The sequence below is a fragment of the Bactrocera oleae genome, chromosome 3 (genome assembly GCF_042242935.1).
Source record: "Bactrocera oleae isolate idBacOlea1 chromosome 3, idBacOlea1, whole genome shotgun sequence".
Taxonomy (NCBI): domain Eukaryota; kingdom Metazoa; phylum Arthropoda; class Insecta; order Diptera; family Tephritidae; genus Bactrocera; species Bactrocera oleae.
This window is the reverse complement of record NC_091537.1, coordinates 4,847,163-4,875,125: the sequence shown is the minus strand read 5'-3', so window position 1 is coordinate 4,875,125 and position 27,963 is coordinate 4,847,163. Positions and strand designations below refer to the sequence as shown.

At 36.4% G+C, this 27,963-nt stretch overlaps 1 protein-coding gene across 2 annotated transcripts in view; it reads left to right on the top strand.

The window, feature by feature from the left end:
• The first annotated feature begins 1,331 nt into the window (after positions 1 to 1,331).
• kon (chondroitin sulfate proteoglycan 4-like protein) overlaps positions 1,332 to 27,963 on the top strand; it is a 28,934-nt gene continuing 2,302 nt past the window's right edge. The window contains exons 1-13 of one of the 2 annotated variants that reach the window (XM_070107309.1): positions 1,332 to 1,420; positions 8,884 to 9,993; positions 21,247 to 21,443; positions 21,513 to 21,743; positions 21,805 to 21,986; positions 22,051 to 22,633; positions 22,691 to 23,719; positions 23,898 to 24,149; positions 24,212 to 25,362; positions 25,435 to 25,588; positions 25,661 to 25,961; positions 26,431 to 26,793; positions 26,848 to 27,763. In XM_070107309.1, the coding sequence (XP_069963410.1) occupies positions 9,912 to 9,993; positions 21,247 to 21,443; positions 21,513 to 21,743; positions 21,805 to 21,986; positions 22,051 to 22,633; positions 22,691 to 23,719; positions 23,898 to 24,149; positions 24,212 to 25,362; positions 25,435 to 25,588; positions 25,661 to 25,961; positions 26,431 to 26,793; positions 26,848 to 27,763 (5,441 nt within the window). In that variant the 5' untranslated portion in view covers positions 1,332 to 1,420; positions 8,884 to 9,911. Of the gene's footprint in view, positions 1,421 to 8,870; positions 9,994 to 21,246; positions 21,444 to 21,512; positions 21,744 to 21,804; positions 21,987 to 22,050; positions 22,634 to 22,690; positions 23,720 to 23,897; positions 24,150 to 24,211; positions 25,363 to 25,434; positions 25,589 to 25,660; positions 25,962 to 26,430; positions 26,794 to 26,847; positions 27,764 to 27,963 lie in introns of both variants that reach the window. The other variant, XM_014247714.3, reaches the window with a different exon arrangement.

Sequence of the window (27,963 nt, the reverse complement as noted above, 5' to 3'; positions counted from 1 at the left end):
TTAAAATTTTTTCTCACTGATCTATAATAAGATTCTCAGCTTGGTTTTCATATTTTCCTAGTCTGTTTTGAATCCTATGTATATAGCTCTAATTGTAACTTTTTGAGTGTTTGAACACTTAAAAAATATTGCCATATTAATTCCTGATTTTATTATTGAGTTTCGTTAAATAAGATCTTCTTTTATTCGAAATGATTTTTCTTACTATTTTTTTCTATATCGAAACTACTATTATTGAAGCTTCTTAAAATAAGCTTATTGTATTTTTAGAGTTCCAAATACATCTTTTGCTAACAATAATTGTTCTCAAGTAAAACATTCCCCATAAATTAAATATTTCTAGCCGATATTCAAACCAAAACCATACCAAAAATTCAAGGGTTCAGGTCTGCGAGACTTTGGTATACGAATATATCACGCTTCCACATGGCTGTCGGAATTCTAACAACATTTATTTTAGACAAAAATGATTTTGAAGTTACACACTACCGCCAGAAAGATACTGCTAGCTTTTAGGTATTTCCTTGGTCGGGTTTCAAGGTTACCATGCTTCGAGTGGTCCAATCAAATTCAGAAATTTCGAAAATATCTTCCGATGGAGAAGTTCAGTGAACGATTTCTGCTTTATCGTAAAATTTCTAAGAAGATTTCTCAATATAGTTCTGTGTAAGCAACGAACAACCATTCTTTACGGTACAACCCTGTGCTGGCCAATATTTATTTGTCGATCCATACTAGAGCATCGCAGCCTATAACATCTTGGCTGTAACATGTATGTATGTAAATATGTCTATATGTATGTAAAAATATCCACCGCACACTCATTGTGGCTCGTGTATGTTTTTGTCTTTATTTTTGCGCGATCACAAGAATCAAAATGTGTGAATGTATGTATGTTCGATTGTATTTATTTTCAGCGCGATCTACGAAAATTGGGAAAAACGAAAAGAAAATATGAACACATACACGCAAAGGGAGTGATGTGACTCGCAGTTGATTGCTAAGCGCACACCAACATACACATACATATCCATGTAGTATACTTACTTAGCGCTAGTGCGTGCAACCCCCGCGCCCATGCCTATGTCAATTACTTCCCTGCCACACAGCAACACACACACATACATAAGTCAGCTGCCCGAGCAGAAGATACTCAAGCGCAGCAGCGCAGAAAATGCGCGAGGGCTTGTTGCAAGACGCGGGTGCGCCGCCTTCATGCTATTCGGAGTAAGTGCGCCTTGCTGCTCAGGCAGCGACTTGCCGGTCTCTATGCCGCCAGCTAGCTAGCTAGCGCTGGTGCGAGTTGACTTCTTCATTCAGTCTCTGAGTGTTCGCTGTGCTGGATGGTTTGGCGCTTTCGATGCCACTAACGGTTTCGTTGTGTATACCTCTCAGCCCGCTGGTCTACTTGTTTGTAGCTGTATGTATTTATGACGAGCCGGTGTATGCATAGTGTTTGTTGTTGGTGGGAAAAGCTTGAAAATTCAATATTGTTGGCTGTGGGCGCGTTAAGGGGCCTCGCCGATATTGAACGCGTTCGCAATCGGGTCTAAATAAAAAAGTAGTTTTTTACTGTGCACAAATTTTTGGATAAATGCTAAAGTAGGTGTGTGCCCACGAAATAGTTGTTCCATTAGGCGCTGGAAAATTTATGTTTTTTAAGTGAAACTAAATTGAATTGAGTAAAGTGTCAAAGTGTATAGTTTGAGCTCACACATTGTGTGCGTAAATTTTTGGTGTGGCAGCCGAACTATGAAAAATGGCAGCTAGTATAAAAATTAGCTTTCAAAAGTGTTAATAAAATAATAGTCTTTTGTTTTAAAGAAAAATAATTCCCTTTTATGTGAATTCAATTTTGTTGCACACATTTGTTTTGTGCCGCAAACAATAACCTCCATTCAGCGCGATTTAATACAAGCATACACATATATACTATGTGTGTAAGAGTTCGATTCAGCTTTTCAGTGCCCCCAATTATCAATAAAGCTACATCAAAAGGCGCCTAATTAATTTGTTACTCTGCTTCGAATTGCGTGCCACATTGTGACCTCACTCTCAGCCATATAAGCAGCCAACTTTTATGCGCGCGCATATGTGTGTGTGTATATATCCACTGATCGCGCATAAGAAATAAAAATTATTCCAAGAAAAAGTTGTTAAACGCATATGTGTTTATTTTTTATTAAATGCTTACAAATATATGAATGTTTATTGGAAAATTGTGCCTACTGTGTTTAAGAAACAGACGAGATCACATCGAACGATCACAAAACATAAATCAACGAATGAATTGTGTGCAGCTAAGCTGCATTATAACAGTGCGGAAAATCTTGATATCAACTTTTATTGAATATTTACATATTTTCACAGTGAACAGTTTAACGGCAAGTGATTCGAAAATGATTCAGTTACAACTTTGAGGGTATATGTATTTGAAAAGCATAATTAATGTTTTATAACTGATTTTACAAAATTTTTTTTAGAAAAAGATATTATTTAAAACAACATAATTAACAGTTATGAGTAAAATTTAGCAACAAGTTAAGAATTTTGTTTGATTCATCTGCTTTGAGTACCAAATATATATATTTATTTTTTGTTTCCTCAATTTATCTGTAAAAAAAAATTTCTTAAGGAGTTATTCACCGAAACAGATATTTCATATTGAGTTGCAAAAAAGTTAATGAGCGCCAATTCATGGCAGTCGGATACTTCAGTGAATATCTATCTATTCATGATATAAGTCGTCTCATGACACTTATTTATCTCATTAGACAATATCAGTACCCCCTTATATTGTTCGGAAGGGCATTTGGATTTTTGGAAAACTTAACATCATGATTTCAGTCAGCTGATCACACGTTTGCGGTGAAGTAGTTTTGAAATGACAGTGAACACGGACTTTGAAAAAGTAGTCTTGAGAAGAACGCGTCTAAAGTTTATGAACTAACTAGTTGGAGCGTTTAAGGCCAGGAGATTAATAAGACAATAACTTTGTGAATATTGCTTCTATCGAACTAAAATTTTAAGGACATATTTTTGAAATGTTAAACAATAAGATACGAGAAAAAAAAACGATTTTTTGAAAGTAAAACCCTAACCTCCCCTTAAGGCAGTATCGGATCATATAAGTAAAACTCTTTTTTCTGTTTGGACGGTCATTCAGATCTTTAAAAAAACTTTTCTTCATGATCTCGGTTGGCTCATGATATATACTCTGAAGCAGATGGTTCACTTTAAGGAACTATAAAAGTAAAAAGTGCCAAATTATGACATTAGGATAATTTATTGCAGCTTCAGCCACAAAATAAAAAAAATTACAGGGAGCCAGAACTTGCGAATATATTAGTTAAGCGTTCTCTTTTGCTTGGATGTTGTTCTTTCGCGCGAGCAATATATTTAGAAAATATTCTGAAAACTGTCTTAGGCAGTGCGTCATAAACACGAGTTTCAGATATTTTTGGTTATGCAAAAATGACAAGCGGTCTATGTAGTTTCTAAGGTTTAAGAACTTAGGATATCAGTCTGCGTATGCTTTTGGTTCTGATTCCACTTTAGGGCAAAATATGGCATAACATGGCAAAATTGAGAATTGTGCTTCCATAAGCAGCTAATTTAAATTATCAAATTTATTATTATTATATTTTCACGCATTTGTAGTGTACTATACTATAGTGTAGTGCCGGAAACTCTTGTAACAGCAAATCGAAAAAGTTTTAAAGTTTTGTCAGGAAAAACTGTTATGTAGCAAATGCCGTGTTCATGCATGGCGTGTTCGTTATTAAAGGAATTTATTCTTAAACAATCTCAAAAGACATAATAAGCTCGTGTTTATGGCATAACATAAATTGTTATAGAACGCAATTATTGATGCTAACCTATAGTGATATTACTCACAATTTTTTAAATTAATAGAGTAAATGTCTAACTCACTTTAGACAAACTCTAACTCAAATTTCAAAAAATTTAGTCCAAACATCTTCTTCTATTTTATCAATTTTGTGCTATTTAATTAAAAAACGCATAAATTTTGTTGAAGACTTCATTGCAGAAGTATTTCCAAATGAATTGAAATTACCTGTGCCTCAAGCTCTGATACATTTATAGTACACTGTACAAGCTTTTCCGAAAATCTATTTAAATATATTTTTTTTATGTATTTTCTTATAGAAAATTATATTTATATTTCTACCGCTACCTTAAATCAAACGAATAAATTCAAAGAAAACACCACAAACACAGACATCGGCTCACACTCATATTTCAATTATACTATATTTGTGCGTTTTCCAAATTAATTTCGAACGACACCTAAAACTGCAACAACGAATATATACACAAAATATTAATCAATGTCTCGAGCGGCAGCAAACAGTTGACGCTACCAACAGTTGGTGCCGCCAACAAAAACTTCATCTTCATTAACGCACGAATGAACGGTGAGCCAAGGCGAGCAACTAAAACGCCAAAGACAACAAATTTAGATTGGAGCAACGCTTCCAGCAGCCCTACTCTACAAAACTCACAACCGACACTTCACAAGAAGCACTAACTGCTTTCTACACGCAGCAACTTGCGTGCAACACAGGGGACGCCGTCGACGCGGTGACTTCTATTTCAAAGAGGGGGAGTGTTTTATATTTAGAATTCCATCCGTAAATAATTCACTTTCCTGTTTATGAGGAGCAACAAACAACAACAACAACAACAAAAACGATGTCCCCAAAGCTGTTAGTTGTTGTTGGTGGTGTTGTTGCGCCTATTCCGCTTGTTGGCTGACGAAGTCAGTATTTAGCCGCCAGCTGTCGCTTGCCTTTGCTGTTTGATGCTGCGCGTTGCAAATGGGCAAAGGTGCATGCATGCGTACTTCTATGTGTGTATGTATTATATGTGTATATATATGTACATACAAGTATGTATATGTAGAGTGTACTCGTTTGTGCAGTCAAATCGGAACGGCTGCCGGCAAGCTGTTGTTGCTTTTGCAATTGCTGCCGTTGTGCTGCACAACAAATTATGTTTTGATTGCTCCCTTTTCGTATGTGGCATGCTACATGTTGCAAGTTGCATGTTGTGCATTGCTGAATTTAAGTGAATTTGAAATGGGCGCAGACAAAAGTTGTCGAGACGCGTTGAAAGAGAGGGTGGCGACGAAAAATACTTCAAAATTATTATCATTTGTTGTTGCCTTCTTGTTGTTGCGCCATTTTTTGCATGCCGCCGTCGTCGCTGTTTTATTTTAGTTCATTTTCACTTATAAATGATTCGCAGTTATATATTCGCACTTGCATATATTTTAGCACACATATGTACTTAGATATTCATATATACACGCACATTTATATACATATTTATTTATATATATATCTATATATATATGTATAGCAGAGTTCGCGTATCTGCACGCTTGCTCCAAGTGTCTGCAATGAGCCAGTGCCGCGTCTGAAGTTGTTAACTTTTGCCGCTGCTCTGTTCTGCGGTTGATGTTGTTGCTGTTGTTGTTGTTGTTGCAGCAATTGTAGACTTGCATAGATTGCTTTGCCTGTTCCCAGTATTGTTTGTGCTGTTTTTGTTTTTTGGTTTTTTGTCTTTCAACCTCCACCATATGCTCGTATGTTGCAGGTTCGACGGTCCTGATAGGTCTTTGCCCTTTGCGGCATATGACTTTTGAGTCAGATTGCATTTTTGATGTGAAAGTTATTTGAAAATATCCAAAGTTGTCAGCCGCACAAAATATGCGGCGCAATCTATGTGGTTTATCTTAAGTTTCACCCACATTTTATTTGCTGTGATTTGGTGTCGCTGGCAACTCTTTTCTCTTTTTTTTCTTCTATCCTGGAACTACCTACTATTTACAACCAATTTATAATGCCAAGGCATCCAATGTAGAAACAACTTTGGTAGCAATCCAGTTTGAGCAGCCCTGTTGGTATCCGCAGATAAGCAATAGTTACTTAGTGCGAAAAGTCAAAAGGAGAGTCGTGAGCTATTCGTGAACAGTCAAACTTCGTTTGAAAGCAGTTGTAATCGATATTCCCTCCTTGATTCTGTTGTTGTATCGGTCCTGTTTGTATTGTGTCCTTAATGTTTTTGTAGTTAGGAGCTTTGAGCAGCGTTATGTCCATATCCGTTCGCGCTTAGACTCGACTATCTAGATATAGAACCCTCAATCGTTCTAGTTATATGCTAGAAATGACAGAAGAAAACAAAAAGTCTATTAAGTTTTTAAACTGGGTTAGATCCTCAAAGAATGTGGTTTTGAAACAATTCTTCATCAATATAAATTATATATCCGGCCAAACGTACACTTATTTTTTTTGGCGAATATATTATATGAAGAGTGTTCACGTTGCTCAAAAAATTCTGGTGTGAGTATGAAATATTGACAACACACTCGTATGTTATCGTAATAAGGGTGTTTAAGAAACTCTCAGTCAATTAAGTTGTGCCACAAATTCGAGTTTAAGAGTTAGTGTGAATGAAATATGCTTTTTAGGGGAGTTTAAGAAACTCTAAGGCGCTAAAAACTCGAGTTTTAAGTGTTTTTGAAAAATTGATAAATTATCTTACTGAGAGTGTTTAAGAAACTCTGAGTCATTTACGGGACGCTATAAACTCGAGTTTAAGACTAAGTGTTTATGTAAAATTAACAAATTGTCCAAAAAAAAAATTATTTAAGAAACTGTGTGTAGCTTTTTTATCTAAGTACTTTTTATGGTAAATTTCATTTTTGAGAATTTCTAGAGCTAAGCAAAAATTTTATCAATAATTTCAAATTTTTGGTGGCGTGGGATGAACATTTTTATTAAGATTGAAAGTAAAAACTTTTACACCGTTTGAAGTAATATAGTTTCGACACAAACACGCAGCGTCAGCTAACTGCAACATAAATGATTTCCAATATTTAAGAGTACAACAAGTTTAAAACAATTTTCATGTTTCAAATGTAATAAAAAATTAACACACCGACAAACATGTGTTCAATAAGTTGATATTCAAAACTAAGAGCCGCGAGCGTGCGGCATTTTATTGCCGATAACATATGCATTTAAACAGTTATGTATGTATGTATATATAGTTGTGCATAAAGAGACAGTTTTTTCTTATCTCTTTGTTTTTTGCTGCTGTTTCACATGTTCTGCTTGATATTTTTTTAAATGCCGCTTAACATGAAAAAGCGCAACTGCTGCAGAGCAGTTTGTTGAAGTTTTATTGCTGCACTTTATGAGGTTGCGACAATTGTGTCTTTTAACAAGTTGAAAGGGAATTTTTAATGAGAGCAAAGAGGGATATATTGTCACATTTAATATGTCCTAAAAAATAAAAATATGAGCTGTCGATTTTCAAACAAACAAAAAATTAGATTTTGAGGGAGTCGCATAGATTTTGAGGGAGTCGCATTGATACATAGAATGAAGTTTATTATATTGAAAAGGTATGGTAAAGTTTGTATTACTATTTACGAAAAAATTGCTAGTAAATCTTCTACTTTTTTTTACCTGAAAACTTATCAAACATAGTTGTAAACATTGTTTAGTAGGTCTTTAAATTCAAAAAAGATGTGCCACCAAAAAAAGATCATGATGGAGATGGAGGATATCAAAGCCTAAAACGCACTCTTCAGGGGAATAATATAATAGCTCCATGAACAAGCAAAACAAGAACCTATTATAATATTTTTCTAAAAATGGGAAACATTAGTTTTCACGAGGCATATCTGCGCTAATTAAAGTCTAGGTGTGTTTTTTCCACTTTTCAAGAATGGCTGACCAAAACCCCTTTTGCAATGAAATCTTATAAAGATGAAATTTTATAAAGATGAGCTGAAAATTATTCTTTACTTTATACAATATCATCATACTCGTATCATATCATTTTGAAGAAAATATATCATTCAATATAGTTGCATTCAAAGACTCTGATTACAGCGATCTTCCAATTCTTCGATACATTTTTTTCAGAATTATTTTGGTTTTACTACAATATAAGGACTATTTTTGTCGATTACCTGCTCACTAATTCTAAAACTCTTTCCAACGTATATACTCTCGTGCATTTTGATAACAGGAAAAAGTCGGTGCTTTGTCTCTTTGGTGAACGTCGTCTGCAAATTTTCGTGAGCTAAATGTTCAAATTTTTATATTTAAAGTTTCGCTGCGTATTAGAATTTTTAAACATCAAACGGGTCAATATTGTCTTCATAACTTTTATGGCAGTCCGCCTGGTATATAGACAATCGCAGCACTATAGTAAAAACCAACTCTGGTCCAGTCGGTATTTATTTATTTCCATTTCAAAAATGTTAGGTGTGGAGGTTTATTTAACAAAATTAATTATTACTCAATCATAACTGAGGTTGTAAAATTTACAGAGTTGACATGATAAAATTAGAATTTTAACACTTGTTACATGAGATCTCAGAGACTATTATCATATCGAAAATTTTGATTTTGTCTCTCTTCCCGCCTAAAAAGAGTAAAATATACTCGAAAATACTCGAAAAAAGTTGTTTTGCAAAACTACAGTTAAAGTTTCAAGCTTAAGTCGTGCTGGCAAAACCGGACGCATTGCCATAACACTAAAATGGCTGAACTTGTAAAATAACTCGAATTTCGAAAAATTATTTTGAGGAGATATTCTTGAGTACTTCGACTATCGAAGCTTGAGAATGAGAAATATACGATTTATGCAATTGCTGCATTTAGTTTAACTAAACATATTGTATATATACTTGTATATATGTTTAAGCTTACATTTGTACTGGTAATTATTTACACCATGGAAATAACAGCTTCGATTTGAATTTAAAAATGTACATAAAACCACGTCTATTAAACCTGAGACCCCTTAAAATTTACTACAATTTTTAGTTTTTGTCTGAAGTTTAAACATTTATAAACATAAATAAAAAACACAAAAATTCGTGAGTAATAACTTCAAAAGCAAATGTTGCATAAACAAACTGTAAACAAGACGGAAATACAAGTACCGTTTGTATACGCAAAATGTCTGCGGAGGGTGAGTGAAATTTAAGAAAAACGCAATTTTCAAAAATTCCGATAAATGCCAAATTATTATATACATATATAGACAAAAGCAACTGTGCGCTTACCGAAGTCAAATCACTTGTAAAAACTTAAAAGTAGCTGCCAAAAATGATTTCACTGCATTGAGAGCGCAAACGACTGACAAAAGCGAACATAAATATGCATTTTCACACATGTTCTACATAAGCTAAATATATTATATACACATTTACATAAGCTATATACTTAAAAACGTGCATATGTAAAAATATATGACAAAACAACAGCAAACAACGCCGCAGTAATAACGCTCCCGTATACGCAGCGTCTGCTGGCGGAGGGCGCGCACACATGTCGAATACCGCTGACATGCAACAGATGTGTGCCATCAACGTCAGTCGCAAACGTTTACAATAACAACAGTCAATTTTGAGCAACTCGACGACAAATAATCGTGAGCAACAGGCTCACATTGCACGAACAATTACGGCAAGCAATGACTCCAATGGAATTATCGATATCATCACCCACACCCCGTAAATACCGAAAGTAAAAACCAACAATAGAAACAACAAACTGAAATTCAACTCAACTGCGAAAGAGTAGCAGCGGCAATAAGTGCATGCAGTGATAATGATCGATGAGCAATTGGTACAATTATATATGCGCGCCCCGCTCTACACTCGGTCGGTCTTTGGGGTTAGCGCAGTGAAATAATCAAAATTTCGTTGTGGCAGGACAAATTGTTCGCATTCTAAAATAACTATAAATAATTTTTTTAATTACTTAATTTTCTAAAATCTTCAAACACACGTGCTCCTTAACACACACCAATACATTCGCCTCACACTTAACACCGACGGTACGCGAGTAATTTGGGGAAAAATGTTGCAGCTGCGTTGGAGTGTCCTGTGTTGCACGTTGATTGTAGCACAATTGCTTTGCCACAGCATTGGCGCTATGAAAGGTGCGTATGCCATACTCATACATACATTCATATATGTATGCTTAGTTACTAACTCACATACTTATGTATTTACTTAGACTTATCTTTATTATCTAACCGTTGCATTTTATTTATAGTCTCGATACCTCTTTGTAACCCCAAACAATTTCTTTCTAATGGGTAAAATCATTAAATGGGAAATGTGAGTGCTTTGTATGTGCTTGGTTTTGGTAGAAATAATGGAAGAACATGTTCTTAAGGTATATAATTTCGGTGCTGATTGCTTTTAATTTAGGGAAGAGGGAAAAAAGTTATTGTGTGCAGAAATTGTTTTCTGATATAATTTCCAATATGCTAAGGGTCGAAAACAGAGTGAAATAAATGCTATGAACTAAAATATATGTAGTATTATATAATATATTAGGGTGGTACAGAAAAAATTATTTTTAATTTTTTTCTTTAGTTACCGTGAAAATGTCGACCAAAATCACGAAGAAAATGCTGATTAAGTTTGAGCTTTTAATATAATATTAATATTAAGAGGTGGCGTCTGGTGATTTTTGATTTCCCATAAAAATAGCAGAGGAATCTTTTCTCACTTTATGCGAATATATATATAATATGTTGCATATGAAAAAATTAGTATAAAGTGGAATTAAAATACTCTTATAAAGAATTTAACGAAAAAAAAATATGATAGTTTGCTAAATTAACTCGTTCAAAAGTTATTCGTGATCAAAGTCCAACCTTAAATCGTAAAAGGTAATTTTTAAAATATTTTATATTCATTCACAAAATATTTTCTCAAAATCAATTATATAATACTTTCCGAATCACGCACAGTGCTTCTATATTTGTTTGGGCGCCATTGCTGTATTTTGAAGCTACCCGTTAGTGAACTACTTCTAGCAAATTTGATCAATTTTGCAGGATTCAAAGAGAATATTGTTGAGTGCTTTGAATTGAGATGAGTATAGCTGAGTTCATCATTTGTCATAAAACTATAAAGCAGCGGTTCTCAACAAGCAAACCACTCGATTTAGAGTTTAAACTAAAATTAAAACTTTTGCGTTCTTAATTGGAAAAATAATGATGTTATGTTTTATGTTCCATGTATATGAAATAAAATGAGTGACAAAGGGAGACCGTACATATGTATCGTCAAAGTGTGGATATAATCCCTTGATGCTCTTAATATGTCTTTATAAGGATTTTTCTGAATGTGCTGAGTTTTACTTTAAGTATTTTTTCATTTTACTTATATGATACAATGCGGCTCAGATAGATATGATCTACTCATTTCTACGCCCTGTATATTAAGTTGAGGTTAGGAATAAAATCCTTTCAGTTATTTTTTTCTCTGGAGTTTTAAAAAACCTTCCAGATAACGTTCAACTCAATATATTTGTGAAGATCCTTCAGTTTATATTTTAGCTCAAAATACCATTCGATCTACTAGCGACACCTAGAGGACAGATAACATGACTTTATACAAAGGGTCAAAATTTGCGGTTCTCCCACTTATAATTACATAAAATATAGAGTTTTTTGAACGCCATCGCACTAAAAATAGTGTAGCAATAGTGCAATTTCGTGACTTGTTTTTGTTCGTCGTTTCCATTTCCAAGTAAACAGCTCTGTGAGCATTTCTTTGTGCACTTCGGTTATACTTAATGCGAATAAATAAATTAAACCGCATCCGAGCAATTGTATATGCTGGTAGTATGCTGTTGAGTGGAGAGTAAATGCTGGCACCGAATAGAAGTAGGTACTTCAAAAGCTGAAAGAACGCAGTTGAGGGGGTAAGGGAATTAAATAATATATTTATTGTTTACTTATTTTGGTATTAGGTGTGTATTAAAAGGTATACTCGTATTTCATAGGTTTAGAAATGCGTCTGAGGTTGAAGGGGAGATTAAAAATGTTGCAGATTTTAGTTAGAAAAATTTCTGTAAAAATGTAAGCAAAAACAAGGAAAAATTATACCTTCGCTGGGCCGTAGCTATAATACCCTGCACAGGTACATTTCATATAGCATAAAAGAGTATAAAAATATCTATATTTTGATTTAAATCGATCAGTTTGTTTGGTGCTCTATCCTATAGTGGTCCAATCTGCACAATTTCTTCGGAGATTGACGCGTTGCCTTTGACAATAAACCATGCCAAGTTTCGTTGGTATACCTGCTCAAATTAAAGAGCTTTCAATACACGGGCTTGATTTTGACCGACCAGTTTGTTTGTCAGCTATATGCTCTACTAGTTCAAATTGGCGGTTATGACAAATGAGCAACTTTTTTTGAAAATAGGACAAATCTTCAGATCTATAAGTCAAGTGGGTCTCTGACTTTCCTTCTAGTTATTATAAACTTCGTGGCAAACGGAAAATTTGTCTTGGAAACATGAAAACATTTTTTATAATAAATTTAATCATGAGATCATAGGACGACTAATCTACTTCTTTATAAAAATTAAGAATTCTTAACAATTCTACCACATTTCTACGAAACCTCTCATGGAACAACTCAAAATATTTTGGTTGAAATTTTGAGTATGAGTCATGGCGCTATCGGACTCGCAACAAAATACTTAATTAGCAAAAACAACATAACGTAGATAAAGGTCAGTGCTTAATCATTTACTAGATTAGATTCCTTTAGACCTTTCCAGGTTTCCGAAATTCAACTATCTGCACCGAGGAAAGAAATAAGAGGAATAAAAATAAAATAGAGGTGAAAATAACCAGATTTGCGTGTACATATATATAGGTTTATTTATATATGTATATTTATATATAAGTCCATGTAAATAAATAAAATCGGACTGCGCCACTGATTGCCAACATCAAGATTAGCCACGCCAATAACGAGGCTAGTTGCGATGAAAGAAAATATGCAACAGACAACAAGCGTAGCGTTGCAACAGATAGACGGATAGACAGACGTTGCAACAGCTTAACATACAATGCACATACACACTAACAGATAGACAGACAGCCAATCCGCTAGCAACTTAAGTGCTGTGACAACGCGTCGTGCGCTCGCGCATTTTTCACGCCTGCCTTTTGACTTGGGGTGCACGCCACTTTCCACAGCTGCAACAAAGCAATGAAGACAGCAATAAAAATCAAAACGGCAATAACAACAGCGAAAAGCCAAAGCAACAAGCAACTGGCAGCAAGCGGCAAATAACAACGCGCATTTGCATGCGAAATTTTCTTTAAATTAAACGGCAAACGCGCGGCTTTTTACTGCACTATTCGTGTTGTTGTTGCTTTTTTGTTGCACGCTTCTCTTTTCTTGTGCATTTCATGCATTTTTTTATGTTTTTCATATTGTTGTTGCTTATCGTGACGTCACTCCGCTCAACTGTGCGCTGTTCTACCGGGCGATGACTCATCGGTGTTGCCTACAAAAGCCAAAAAAAGAAAACAACGCAGCAGAAATCGGCCGGCAACAACTTGGCAATTTGGAGCATTTCGACCAACATTCGGGTATCGTTTCGGCCGGCTGTGCGAATTTGCACGTTTTGCCTGATTTCCTTTTAATGGCCGCTGCCGCGTTCTATTCTTGTAATATTTTTAATTTTTGGCAGCTGCCTTGTTGGCGTGTGTCTTCGTTTGTTGTGCTGTCAATTTGTTTATATTTTTATGTGTGGCATGAGTGTACGAGCAGACGCTTTATTTATCTGTGTGTTTGTGTATATATTCTAGTGTACTCGTTAAAGCAGCTCAGCGTGCCAATTTCTGCTGATGACCAAGCGGACGTGGAAATTCGACGCGCTGCTGTTTGTTGTGCTCTAATTTATTTATTTTCTAATATGATTTTAAGAGTTAATAAATATTACTTAATGAATATTTTGCTTTTAAGTTGAACAAAGTTTTTATAAAAAATACTGTCACCTACATTATATTTTTCTAATAATTATTTTCGCCAAAATTCATACAAATAAAATATAATATCAAAGCTTTCAGTAGGCCTTCAGCGCAAAATTTATGTTGGATGAAACTTTGTTGCATGAGAATTTTTTTTATATAAAAAATATTTAGCGGTACTGCTCTTTTCGGTTTATTGAAGATACTATAACACTTTTTGCTCAAAGAATTTATTTAAAAGTCGGTCGTAAGTATTATGTATAAATATATATGACACTGGACACTAGAAGAATATATAATATATACCGATTTCGCCTACTTCCCGAAAAAATTGTTAGGTATACACGAGAATTGTGGCATGCGTCCTCTGTGTTGAAGTGGTTAGATCTCCTCAATAACATTACTTAGCACCGATATTCGATCCCTGTTTTGATCAATATTAAAAAAGTATATTTTCTAGTAGCAACCGCCCTCATGAACTAAAAATAAAGTCTCCGAAATTCAAAAATTCATTAGTCGTGCGGCTTAAGAAGTTCGACCATTCTAGGATTTAAAAAAAAATATTTTTTTGGGCTTAAAGTACACTTTAGGGTTGTAAAACCCTGACTTAATTGATAGAAAAAATTATTTTTCTGACTCATAAACGATAGTATGGAAGCATTCGGGTCAGTAAGCTTGAGCACGAAAAATTTAATCTCGATTTTCTCGATACATAATATTTTTTTCAAATCGGGCGATGATGTTACTCGAAGACTACCAAACGTATCCACATGAAATTTTAACCGTAGTTTCCTAGTACAAGTAACTTCATTAAATAAACTACGTAAATACTTAAGTATTTACTGCAACTTTGAACGATTGAAAATCCAAGTTGTTTTTTTACAAATTCGCCATTTTACGAAAAATTGATGTGAAGTTAAAAATTTTCGTACTTTTTACTCGCATTTCGAACGTATGTAGATGAAGAGACCGTTTTTGATTTTACTTCATATAGCACAAGTTCTAGAATCTTCGTAGCCCGTCGAGATTTTTTTAAAAGGATGACTCCGAAGATTGTCTAGTAGGCGTCGTAATTGTCAAAGTAATGTCTTTTTTGTGGCTTATAAATTGCCGAATCCCTTCATTCAGACATGCACCACAAATTGTATAGAAAGAATGTTTTACGTACCATGTTATATACATACATATATGTCGGAGTATATTTATAACTATAAACTATATACTTGTGAAAAATCTTACAAAATTGCTGTTTATTGCTCCAGAGGTAGCTGTCTTAGCTTAGCGAAATTAAGAACCAACGAAAAAGCTCCAATATTCATACCAAACACACAACTCATGATACGCTCAGAACTCGACCACACAAAATACATTTTATCAAAATTTTCACTCGCTCTAAATTTACAACTCTTTCTGAACTTAGTAGTTTGTTAAATTATGCATTTGGTATAAAATTTTGTTGTCAAACGATCTTTATCTTTACAAATTAACTACTTACAACTTTACTTTGATATGTGATAATTTTAGAAAGTTAAACACTTATTGTCTATAAAATTAACAAGCAGAGTTTTCACTTTTTAATATTAAATAAATATACGAACAAATAAGCGCATACAAATATATATTATATGTATATGTATGTTGTAGCCAGCTAAAAGATAGTCTGCTGGCAGTGTCAAATAACATCCATAAATACTTAGCAGATAAATAGAAATTCCCACAGCTGTCACCGGTAAGCATGCTAAGCTCAGATCGCCGAAAAGTTTTGTTCACCATAATTGAGAAGCTTGATTTGGTGTGGTGTCAGTGGCGTGACTGCCTCATTAAATTTTATGTGCAAGTCATTAAAGTTGCACCATGTAAATGCAGGCAGGTAAATATAAATTTGAATACACAAATGTTTGTAAATAAAATAAAAAAGGTGCTTATATGTATTGTATATATGTGCCAGCGTGAGTCTGCTAGCTTCATGCGTTCATTTCGACTTCGATTTCAGCTACGCGCACAATTTTCCAATAAAATCTTAATTTTTTCGACGCTTTTTCTAAATTTAGCTGGCTACGGCTTGTAGAGAAAACGTGAGGCTTTTTCATACAAAAAGACCAAAAGAATTGTCACAGCCGCTCCAATTTATTAGCCATGACTCACGGCATTTAGTTGGTTCAATAAATAAACAAATTTATATAAAAGCAACACCATCTACCATTTTTGGTGCTTAATTAGCGACAAGACATTGCATGTGCTCTAGCTGCTTATTGACAACAAAACTGACACGTCGTGCGACGCGTGAACGACCAAGCTTTGAAGGCCTCACCATAATTGATGGGCAGATAGAGAGGCGGAAAAAAAGTATAGAAATAATATCATAATTCACAGCTAAGAACATTAATTAGTGGCAATAAGCAGGTACAGTGTGTGGCACACAAGACAATCACAATTACATACACCTACATACATATTTATACTTAGGTATATATATGCCTGCATAGTACTGTGTTGCTCGCACGCCAAAGTTTATCAGCAGTAAGAGAAAAGTATGCAGTAAGTGCAGCATTCATAAATATATTTAATGTCTTGCATATCGGTATGAATTTATGGTCCTCAATATACATATAATACAAATAGAAATGTATGTGTTTTAATACATGCATACTTGTATATGCTCGGCTATGGGGTAGTGAGGCAAGTTCACAAAGAAAAATTCATAGCGTAGTCGGTGAATATGAAAAAATGTCTTCTTGGCGTAGCTTTAAATTGTCATTTACTAGGAAATTTAACTCATATATAGACAGACATATACATATATACATACATATAGAAACTTAAGACGCTTTAAATAGAATAGCGGCGTTACAGTGGCATACAACATTTTCTTGAAATTATTTTTAATTAATGTTCACCTGAATCATTTCACTCAGCTGCTTTCTAGGATTTACTCTGGGTATTGTGGGAAACATTGACTGCTTATGCGCTACATAAACATAAAACGAAATACATAATTTTTCTAATAGTTGGCTTTAGTAATCTGTATCTGGCGTTGGATAAATGCGATCAGATTACGCTGTACGGCGTTAGAAAGCTAAGATTTCATGCTAAAAAATTGCTCAGACAGTATTGTGATTCGTTTTTTGAGTATACTTGTAGTTTGAGTACGCGTAAAATATGAACGCCATTAAAAAGAAAATATGCCATCCTTACAGTTTTTCTTCTGGGCAGCTAAAAATAAGAAAAGTGTTTATAGTGCTGATACTGTGACAGCAAATCATGCGTAATTTTGGTCAATTATCGAAAATATCGAGAAAATAGTGGAAATTGTCGAGATCGACCCTCATGTAAGCGCTGTTTCGATTTCCCAGAAACTAAACATTGTAAACAAAGCCTTGGTTCCACATTTAAATAAGACCAGTTACAGAAGAGAATGCAAAAAAAAATCTCATGGACCGAATCAAATCATCTGAGTCGCGACAAATTCTATGCATTTCTGAAGCCGCTGTCTGTTGCTGGTGATGAAAAGTAGGTTACTTTTAAAAACGTTAAGCGAAAACGATCGTAGTCCAATAGCGATGAACCGGTGGCCAAGCCAAGATTGTCGGTAAGGAAGGTTTTGCTAAGTGTTTTGTAGGATTGTCAGAACATCATCTACAATAGCTGCTCCCCTACGTCCAAACTCTAAATTTGGTCCTGTGCTGTCAACAATCGGATTGTCTGAGAAAATCAATCGCCTCCATTTTAGGTCGTTAGAAGTGCAATTGTGTTCCGTTAGGAGTGCGCCAGGACACAGATATCGTTAATGATTAGACAGCAGCTATGAGAGCTTGGATTGAAGGCTCTTATGCATCCACCTAATAGTCCAGGCCTAGTACCAAATTATTACTATTTGTTTCTGTCTGCTTATGAAAAACGCCCGTCCCAGTTCAAGCCAATTGGAACGAGGGTTTCTATGAGAGTGGCATTATGAAATTATCCTTAAATAGGCAACATATTATCGAACAAAACGGTGTACCGGTGCATACTTACATTTGTAGGGGTATGCCTGTTCTATACGTGATTTTAGAAATATAGACTTATATTTGAGAATAACTCAGAGAATTAAACAAAAATATATTAATTTATTTAAAATTTTGCTTGTAGTTGCTATTGAGATCGATATATTGATTATATTTTATCTATATTCAAACTTGTCAGTATAAGGTTTTTAGAAAAATATATAAATATTTGCTTAAAAATAGATCCCATTCGACAATTATTCCTTCATTGTCGTAAAATTGCTTTCAAGTAAGTCTCTGAGAGCCAAATCGAGAGAATATGGCATAAGGGAAAGCATTCCGAAACCATATTTTCTCCATTTTGCGTGAATAAGAAATACCTTATCTAGATGTAAAAAAATTAATCAGACCTTAAATAGACCTGGATATAATAAATAGTTAGAAGCTAATTTTCTAACTTCAATCATAAAACATATATCTTATAACTTTCATACTGGATGCTTTGCTAATCGTAAATCAGTTAGACGACTTTCTACACACTTCAACTCTAAATAGGCTACTGCTAGGCTTAACTATTCAAATAAATATGTGTAACACTTTAAAATAAATAAACAAATGCTTTTCAACTTCAAAATAGCTACAAATGATTGTTGCAACTGTCAGTATATGCCTGCTCACTGCACCCACAACATCTATCAACGGACCAGAAATGGGACGCAAACGGCAGCAGTCAACGTCTGGTGCAAAAACAACAATTTGTTGAAGTTGTAAACTAACATGTGGAACAGTGAATGCAGCGCCTTGTTGAGTTTATACACTGTAATTTTTACGCTTGCCACTTAAGTTTGGACAGCAGGCAGGCTGTGAGCCAGTCAACCAGGCAATGACAATTGCTTGCAAATAAATACACTCCAAAGTATAACTAAGCAGGGCTTTCTATACACACCAGACATATATCGATATAATACACTATATACCATATATATGGTATATGCATCCAACTCCTACTTGCCGCTTGTTGTCTGCGCCAAGCCACTTATGCAAATTGAATTTATTATTTTGCCACTACAACATTGAGAGTGGCGCACGCATTTCACGAAAATATTTCTCCACTATCAATTGCGAAGCGTCCAGCACTTCATTTGTTAGTGTCGCCATCACAGAGTCACAGCGACCGCCACAGCGACTGGTGGGGCGGGCACTTTTGTCAACCATAATGCTAACGCCAACACCAAAGTCGCTGTTTGAAGTGCACAATGTTGGAATTGTCATTTCTTATCGTCACTTCGTGTGCCAGGCGGCAAGACACAAATGCATGTCGGCATGTCATTACGAGTGTATGTATGTGTGAAAAGTAACATGCACTTTTGTGGTATGTGACATGCGGTGTGTGGCATAGGCTTAGCAATCATTTCACCAGACATCTGTCCTGCATATGGTTGTGAGGCATAGTTTGTGGCGTTGGAGAATTGGAATGTAAACAAACAAATTTAGATAAATGTGTTGCGAATTGCTCGGCAGCAAGTCATATTTCAGCCTTGCGTTAGAATAGATGTGTTGCATTTCACATACACACATTTTTTTATGCGCTCACAATATGTTGCACAGTGCTTTTATATTCTAACGGGCGTTTGTAGTCACTAAATTTATCGAGCTTGGTATAGCGCTATATATTCCAAAAAGGTATAGCGCTACTTATTCAAAAGATGAAACCGGATCTCAGTAAGCCCGTCCACTCGCTGGTATAACGACTATGAGGACTTCGGTACATATGGCTGACTTTATAATAAAAATATTAGTCAATCATTAAGACATATTAATAAAATGAAGTAGGCATCTTTCCGGGATAATAATTTAGTCTTTTGCTGTAAATCGTTCAGTACTTTCGCTAGACCCCATACTTCCGGAAACTTTCGGCTAACTTTATACCGTATATGTCAGTCAATAGTTGAGAGAGTTTAGCAACATTTAATAAACGTTTGATGGTGAAAATGAGCGAAATCGGTCCAAGAATTACCTTAGTCTCCGAATACCTTTAATAAATATTTTTTTACACAAGTTGACTTTATAGTGAATTTATCGGTTTGTAGTTTAACAAATTTAGTGGAAACATGTTCTCAAGCAAGCTTAAGTTTAATAAAAAAAAGACATTAATTATGTTAATTAATTTGCTAGGTTAGGTCAAATAACAAATACAGCAACTGTCGGTTTTAAAACTCACTTTCAAGTAGCAAGAAAGTGATTTCGGCTTGAGTGCTACTTATTACACTTATTAACAATCTAAACAAACGCATCAACTTAATTTTGTGAAGTTTCTATTGTTGTACGCTTAACAAGCTACTCTCTCAAACAAGAATTGTTTATTTATTTTTGCTTTAATGTGGCACTTGAAAGTGTTGCATGCAGCTGCCTTATGCCACTTATGTTGATGCAGTCGTTTCGGAGCAAATGTTATGCTGGTCTTATGCCAGCAAATGTTAGTGCAGACAAGAGTATTTGGGTAAAGTAGCACGCAATGTAGGAAAGTTGCGAAATTTCGGCATGTTACTTGAAAACCGAGGATTATGTGTGATTTATTGTTGTTTGCTTCAAAATGTTGACGTAGCGACGTACAAGAGATTGCGCCGAACAGTGTAAGAAGTAAATATATATATTTTGAATATGTGTATGTAAACAGATGTATGTATATATATAGGGGGTCAGTAAGTGCCGGGAAAACAAAAAAGACCTCAAAAATAGTTTTTGACTTCACTGTGCCCTTCCATACGCATTTCATTACTCCGGTAATTTCGTTAATAAAGCTGTAAAATCCATATATATATATTTCATGCTGAGTCATTTGAATCAGATATTATTAGTTGTATCTCACCGAAATGGTTGCTAGATCGTAGTAGATCTGATGCTGATGATTGCGGATTAACCCTGTATTATTATTTCTAGATTAGTTTAGGTTATTTTCTATTGCTAATCCATCAAAAGGTGGGAGGCACAATTAGATTGCCCAGGACAGACCTTTATGAAGTCAGAACAATTTCTATAGTTGGATCTAAAAAAGTGAACTCATCACAAATCTCCGTTTCATTTCAATTCTCGCTACTTTATCTGGATGTCGAAATCTGTAAGATCTGAGGTATTTTAGCCTTGTTTCCGCAACGACACGGAATGGGTAATAATCAGTTAAAACGATTAAGAAAACGTGGATTATACTAAGAACATAGAGCCCACTGGACCACATACGATCACCCTTATCAATGATTACGCTACAAATTCAGAAATAATCACAACAAATTTGTAAACTAGATGGGCTTAGCGGTCCGCCCATTTACCATATACATATAGATAAAATTTGTTCTTTATTAAACGTTAGATCTTACATACAAACTCACTTATGATAACTCCAACCAATTAACTATTTCAGTTTCGCTCTTCGGCGATGGCTACATCACGATGCCGCTACAGGAGGCTAAAATGTCCACAAATATACGCGTGAAATTTCGTACACAACAAGAGAATGCCTTCCTATTTTTGGCGGCGGGACGCACCGATTACTGCCTCATGCGGCTGGAGGGTGCCACAATTAGCTTTACCTACAAAATTGACCGCGAAGTCATACAGGTAAGTGGCATATACACAATCACCTAAATATATCACATATACGCTAAAATACTACTGCCACTCCTACAGCTTCGCTCGCCAAAGAAGCAGCGTTTAAACGACTTGGAGTGGCACGATGTGGCGGTGCAACGTTATGAGAATAATATAACGCTGCAGGTGGATGGCAATATCATGCGCAAAACGCTGCCCGCTGAGATGTCCGCGCTGAATGTGCACTTCGGCACCTTCCTCGGCGGGGTGGGCGATTTTCCCGCTGAGTATTTGACTGATGTGGTTGGCTTTCGCGGCTGCATATCGGATGTAAGTTCCTACTAGCTGCGGCACTAAAGTAACTTCTACATATGTGCATTGCTTATTGCAGGTATTTTATAACAACATCAATATCATTAAACGCGCCAAAGAGCGCACGGGCCACACGACTAGCATCGGGGTGACCTGGTCGTGCAGCAATGAATTTGATGGCACCATAAAGGATGGTATTAGTTTTCTCAATGAAGACTCGTTTGCTTTGATGTCGAAAGAGTCGAACGCTGCCGGCGAGTCGTAAGTGATACCTACGAACTTTATTTTTATGTTTTTGTACAATTACACATTCCCTCCTTCCTAGTCTGGCAATGCAATTTCGCACCATGGAGCCGGCCGGTGTGCTCTTCTTTAATGGTGGCTATGACTTTGTGCTGTTGGAGATCGAAGAAGAAGCTGTTAAGTTAACATTCAATAAGGCTGGCAGTCTCGTACAGCTTTCTCCCAATCAAAGTGTCTCCGACGGCAAATGGCATCGTATTTTACTACGTTACAATGCCGCCATGGCTGAGCTGATACTCGACGATGTCGTTTATAGCGGCGTACATGCCAATGATACCAAAGCGACCATCAATTTAGAGAAGAGTATATTCTTTGGCGGCGTACAAGAGGATATGCGTAGGCGCTTGCTAAATAAAGGGCTGCTCGTCAACGACCTCAGCTTCAAGGGTTGCATGCGTGGACTACAAGTCAACAATGTGGATCTGGGCTTTCCCCAGATGAAGGTCTCACATCATTTGGCCGTAAATTGTGTTTGGAAGTATCCGTGCGTGGAGCACAGACCATGTTTGAAGAGCGGTATTTGCAACCAATATGGTGTCGATGAGTTCATCTGCTACTGCGATCAGTCTTATTGCATCAAAGTTGACTATCAGGGTCCTTTTAAGGTAAATCGGAGCAGAAAATAAATTTGCATGCAAATATTTAATATCTTCTCTGTACAGATCTTTACCGAAACGAGTCCCGAGCTGGAGCTGCTCTACGTTTCTCCCATGCAATTGCTTGAAGGCGGCACCGTCTTCCTGTCGCCACACTTCATTGATGTACTCATTGATAAGCGCAAGTATCCCAGCCTAACTGACACCTCGATTGCATTCCACGTGGTTCAGCAGCCAAAATATGGTCAACTTTTACAGTTTTCGGTTGAGAAAAATAATTTTGTGCAAAGTCGCACTTTCAATTTAGTCGATCTCTCCACGGACAAAGTGAAATATGTGCACAACGGCATGGAGAACTTCAACGATCATGCTACGCTGGATATGCAAGTGTACGGCGATATACATAAGATACCAGAGAATATATTAGGGAAACATCGTTTTCTGCTACACGCCAATGTTACGCCCATTAACGATCCACCACAACTACAGATACCAATCAACAAAATATTGCGCGTAATTGAAGGTATTGAACGTGTTTTGGATGTGGATCTCTTCAACATTGATGATCCCGATAGCGCTGCCTCTTCTTTAATTTATACTATACTGCCTTCAACCAATCCCGCCGAAGTATACGGCCGCTTCGTTGTTAATGGTATAGCTACGATGAGTTTCTCACAAGCCGATGTCAATGCGGTGAAGGTGAGTTTTCTCTACAATTCAACCACCACTGAGGCTTTCAGCTATCAGGTGCTCTTACACGTCTCCGATGGCATTGAAACGAGTGATACCGTGTATCTGCCAGTGTCGGTACATCCACTGGAGCTACGTTTGGTCAATAATACAGGCTTGATCATGATACACAAGTCCGCGTTGCCCATAAGTTCGGCCAATCTCTCGGTTGGCACCAATACTGCGGATGAGAATATCGATATACGTTACGATATAGTGAAGCCACCACAATATGGCGCTATACAGCGCTTACGGCAGATCGATTCGTCGTGGGTGAACGTCGATTGGTTCAGCGATAGTCAAATGTTGCTTGGACACATAAGATATGTGCATGCCACAGAGTTTCCGTGGCAGGATGAATTTAAGGTGAGTAAAAATAAATATTTACCCTATAGAGTGTAAATGTGAGTGCCACATCTCTCTCAAAGTTGTCTCGAACTCACGTATTTGCCTTTCGACGACCAAGCTTTCAAGGCCAACACTCCAAATATCATTATAAAAGACTCCCTTGGCTGAATTTTAACTAACTCTATCTTACTTACAGTTTATTGCTTCGTATGGCTTTGTGACCACGCAAACATTTGATTTCCGCATCACTTTTACGCGTTTGCGCATAAATTCCGCGAAACCTTCAAGCGTCGTGGTTAACGGCACGCGTGAGCTCATATTAACCAGCGACGTATTGACTTATGAGACTGTACCGATTGACACGTTTCCACGGAATATAATCTACAAAATAGTTAAACCAACGAAGTATGGTGGAATCTTTGTCGAAGGGTCGCGCAAATATGCCAAGGTCAGTAAAAGCAAAGAGTTGTAAATTCCAAAAACAAAATTATTTAACTGTATTGTTTCCAGGAAATGGACTCCTTTACGCAACAAGATATCGATAAGAATCGTATACGCTACAAAACACATCTCACCAGTTACTCCAATTTCATAGATTATTTGGAATTTGTGGTCTCCGTTGCTGAGTGTGATGACGTTATTGGTCGTCTGACAATTCGCTACGCACCACTCGAGTCGAATACAGATAAATTGACTTATCAGAAACGTGAGATACTGCTGGTGCAAGAAGGTGAACGAGCTCTTATTACTAAGAACCACTTTGAGATACGTTTTAATCTCTATGAGAGTCTACAGTTCACCGTGACTGAAGCGCCCAAACATGGCACACTCTGTCGCTACGATGAGCCATCCGCTAAAGTTATACCCATAACAGAGTTTACATTAGAGCAGTTATTTTTGAATGATGTCTACTATTGTCACGATGACACTGAATCCACTGAAGATGCTTTCGATCTGCTCATACTCTCCACAGATGGCACAGATTTACAATTTGTAGCCGACATTGATGTACGCATCAAATTGATCAACGATAATGCACCCTATCGCACGGCGGAACGTCTTTTTCACGTGGTACGTGGCGGGTACCGTACCTTCAGTCCCGATGTGTTGCAGTATTTGGACGCCGATGTGAATACAAATCTTTCGGATATACTGTACATACATGTTTCGAGCACAAATGGCGCCTTCTACAAGATGGGCAATTTCATTGATACTTTCAGTCAGGATGACATTACGAATAGGCGCATAGCTTTTCAGCATAAAGGACCCGATGTGGGTACGGCATCATTTATAGTGACTGATCGTCAGCATGAGGTGAATGGCCTGTTGGAGGTGCATGCCTCCGATCCATTCGTTTCAATGTTGCCGACGAATGCTTCAATCGTGCAGGAGGGAAAATTTGTTATTTTACGCAATAAAGATTTCATATTGGAAACTAATTTGGATATGAAATTGGATGAGATCTATTATGAGGTGATCAAGCCACCCGCCTATGGTATACTCATGTATTTGGGAAGATCACGAAATGGTGGCAATGACACTACGACGGGCCAATATAAATCAGCAAATCTGACATCGCTGACGAATTTTACGCACTTGGATATTGAGCGTGATCGCTTGGTGTACTGGAATACGGAGATCGCATCAATGGACAAATTGCGGTGAGTAGCGATGTCTTTAAGTATACATAATGAAGAGAGTATAATATTAAATTTGTTTCTCACGTTTAACAGTTATCGCGTGCATATCAAAAACATCTCAGCTGAGGGTGAGGTGATTATGCGTATATACCCTTCAGCCTACTGGGAACCATTGCAGGTGAAGAAGAACCAAACCCTAAATGTGGAGGAATCTACCAGTGTGCTCATCTCACGCGACATACTGGAGGTATTTAAGACAATTTTTTTTATTATATTAATTTTTAGTTTTTATTACAATATTATTTCTTCTAACTACTAGGTCGTTCATCCCAATATCTCTCCGGGTGACATTACATTCTTGGTTACTTCTTCGCCCATGCATGGCTATTTGGAAATGCAGTCCATGTCATTTGATGATGAATACAATTGCAAAGTCTTCGATCAGTCCGCAATAAATACAGAGAAAATGTTCTATATACAAGCCGGCGTCAATCAATCCATGGACTATTTTATGTTTGATGTAACAAATGGTATTACCTGGTTACGGAACTTGATGCTGAAAATAGTTATTATACCGGAGAAGCTGTACATGCATACGAATGTGGTGTCCGTTGTTGAAGGTAAGGATTCAAAGGGGATACAAAAAGTCGTTTTGTGGAAAAACGTCTATCAAGTAATCAAGTTATACTTGAAAAGATGTAAGAAGATACTTACGTGTACCTATCGATGTCCGATCCAGCATTTAGTTTTTAATTCTTTATAATAAGAATTTTGTTCAAAAGGCTTCTAAGATTCAGATTCATTTATAACTATAAAACATTTTGTCAGATAGTTCTAAGTTTGCCTTATTGAAGGCGTTGTGCTCATTCCCGCATTGGGGCTTTCAAATATCAGTACCCGTAAGGTCTCAAGACTCTACGACAACTTTTTTGTGAACTTTTTTAGTAGGTATAGGTATCTTTTACGGAAGAAGTAAAAACTTTAGATCACTAAGAGTTTTATTATATCAAACAAATCATAAATGTCTGGTGAATAAATAGGAAATATTAAATTATAATAAACCATAAACTTACTCTACCATTTTCGCAGGAAAAACGGTCCAGCTAAGCTCTTCGGATATTCAGCCTTTCTCTGAGTATTATCGTGGTAAAATACTAGAATATATAATAACTATAGCGCCGACTTCAGGCTATATTATGGCAGCCAATTCGAAAGTGAAACGCTTCACCCAAAAACAACTGGATCAGGGCAGCATACAGTATTTCCACAATGGCAATGAGAATGCGACAGATGCTATGACATTATTGGCGACAGCAAGGAATAAAGAGAGTGTGCCGTTCGAGTTGGAATTCTCCGTGGTGCCGGTCAATGACGAACAGCCGATGGTGGTTACAAATACCGGACTGCAGGTGTGGAGTGGTGGCAAATACATCATCAAGTATACAGACCTTAGTAAGTTACTGCCATTTTTTTTAGATATATCTCTCTAAAAATAATTCCTTATAGTGGCGCAAGACTACGATACACCAGCCGATAATATAACATTTATTGTCAATTACATTTATGGTGGTTATTTGGCCAAACGTGGCGATCTTCAGCAAAAAATTGACACTTTTACTCAAGCACAAATTAACAACGAAGAGATTTGCTTCTTACACGACTCAACTTCACGACGCAATGAAATGTCATTTATGGTCACAGATGGGCTCTTTAACACCACAGATCAATTGTTAAATATCGCTATAAGACCTGTGGAGATACTTGAAGAGCGCAATACGAATTTGCACGTCTTTCCGCTCACCAAAAAGCAAATTTTGCGTGATCATTTGTATTTTCGTTGCTCGGACGAGGGACGTGATATTTATTATAACATAACAGTACCGCCGAGTCTGGGACATATCGTGAATGAATATTTGGATAATGGTTTTTCGAAGGAAGTTACCGGCTTTACACAGAACGATATCGATAATGGACGTATCTTCTACGAACATACTTCGATCATAATGGAGTTTCGTATAAACGATTCGTTTTACTTTGATGTGGTAGTCGATCGCAGTGATCGCTTGCTGGATCAAAAGTTCAATGTAGAAATATCCGTTTCCTCGGGTGGTCTACTGCGTTTTTTGCCTGTCTCGAAACTGCAAGTGGACGAAGGTGGTTCGGTGCCAATTAAATTGGACTTCTCCAAGATTTTAGAGTATTTGAAAACACGCGCTGGCATAAATAATCCCGAGTTGTATATAGAAGCAACGCAAAAGCCAATGCATGGTAATATTGGACTCGGACATGAGTTCAAAGAGGTGCAGAAGTTCCAGCCAAGTGACTTTTTGACTAAGAAAGTGTATTATATACACGATCACTCTGATACGCTGGATGATACGATTTTAATGTCAGTGTATCTGTCGCAATATCTGGCGCAAGGGTAAGTGTAGATTTGAGAATCAAACTCGGACAGCTTGACTGAATAAAAGTAAATATTGTGGTAGTATAGATCTCACAAGATCACAATGCGAGAGCGGAGATTTTTAATTATATATAGAATTATAACTTTAAAGTCAAAATTTATAGAATAACAATCAGACGGCATATAATAGTTTTGTCTGTTATCCTAAGAGCCTTAGT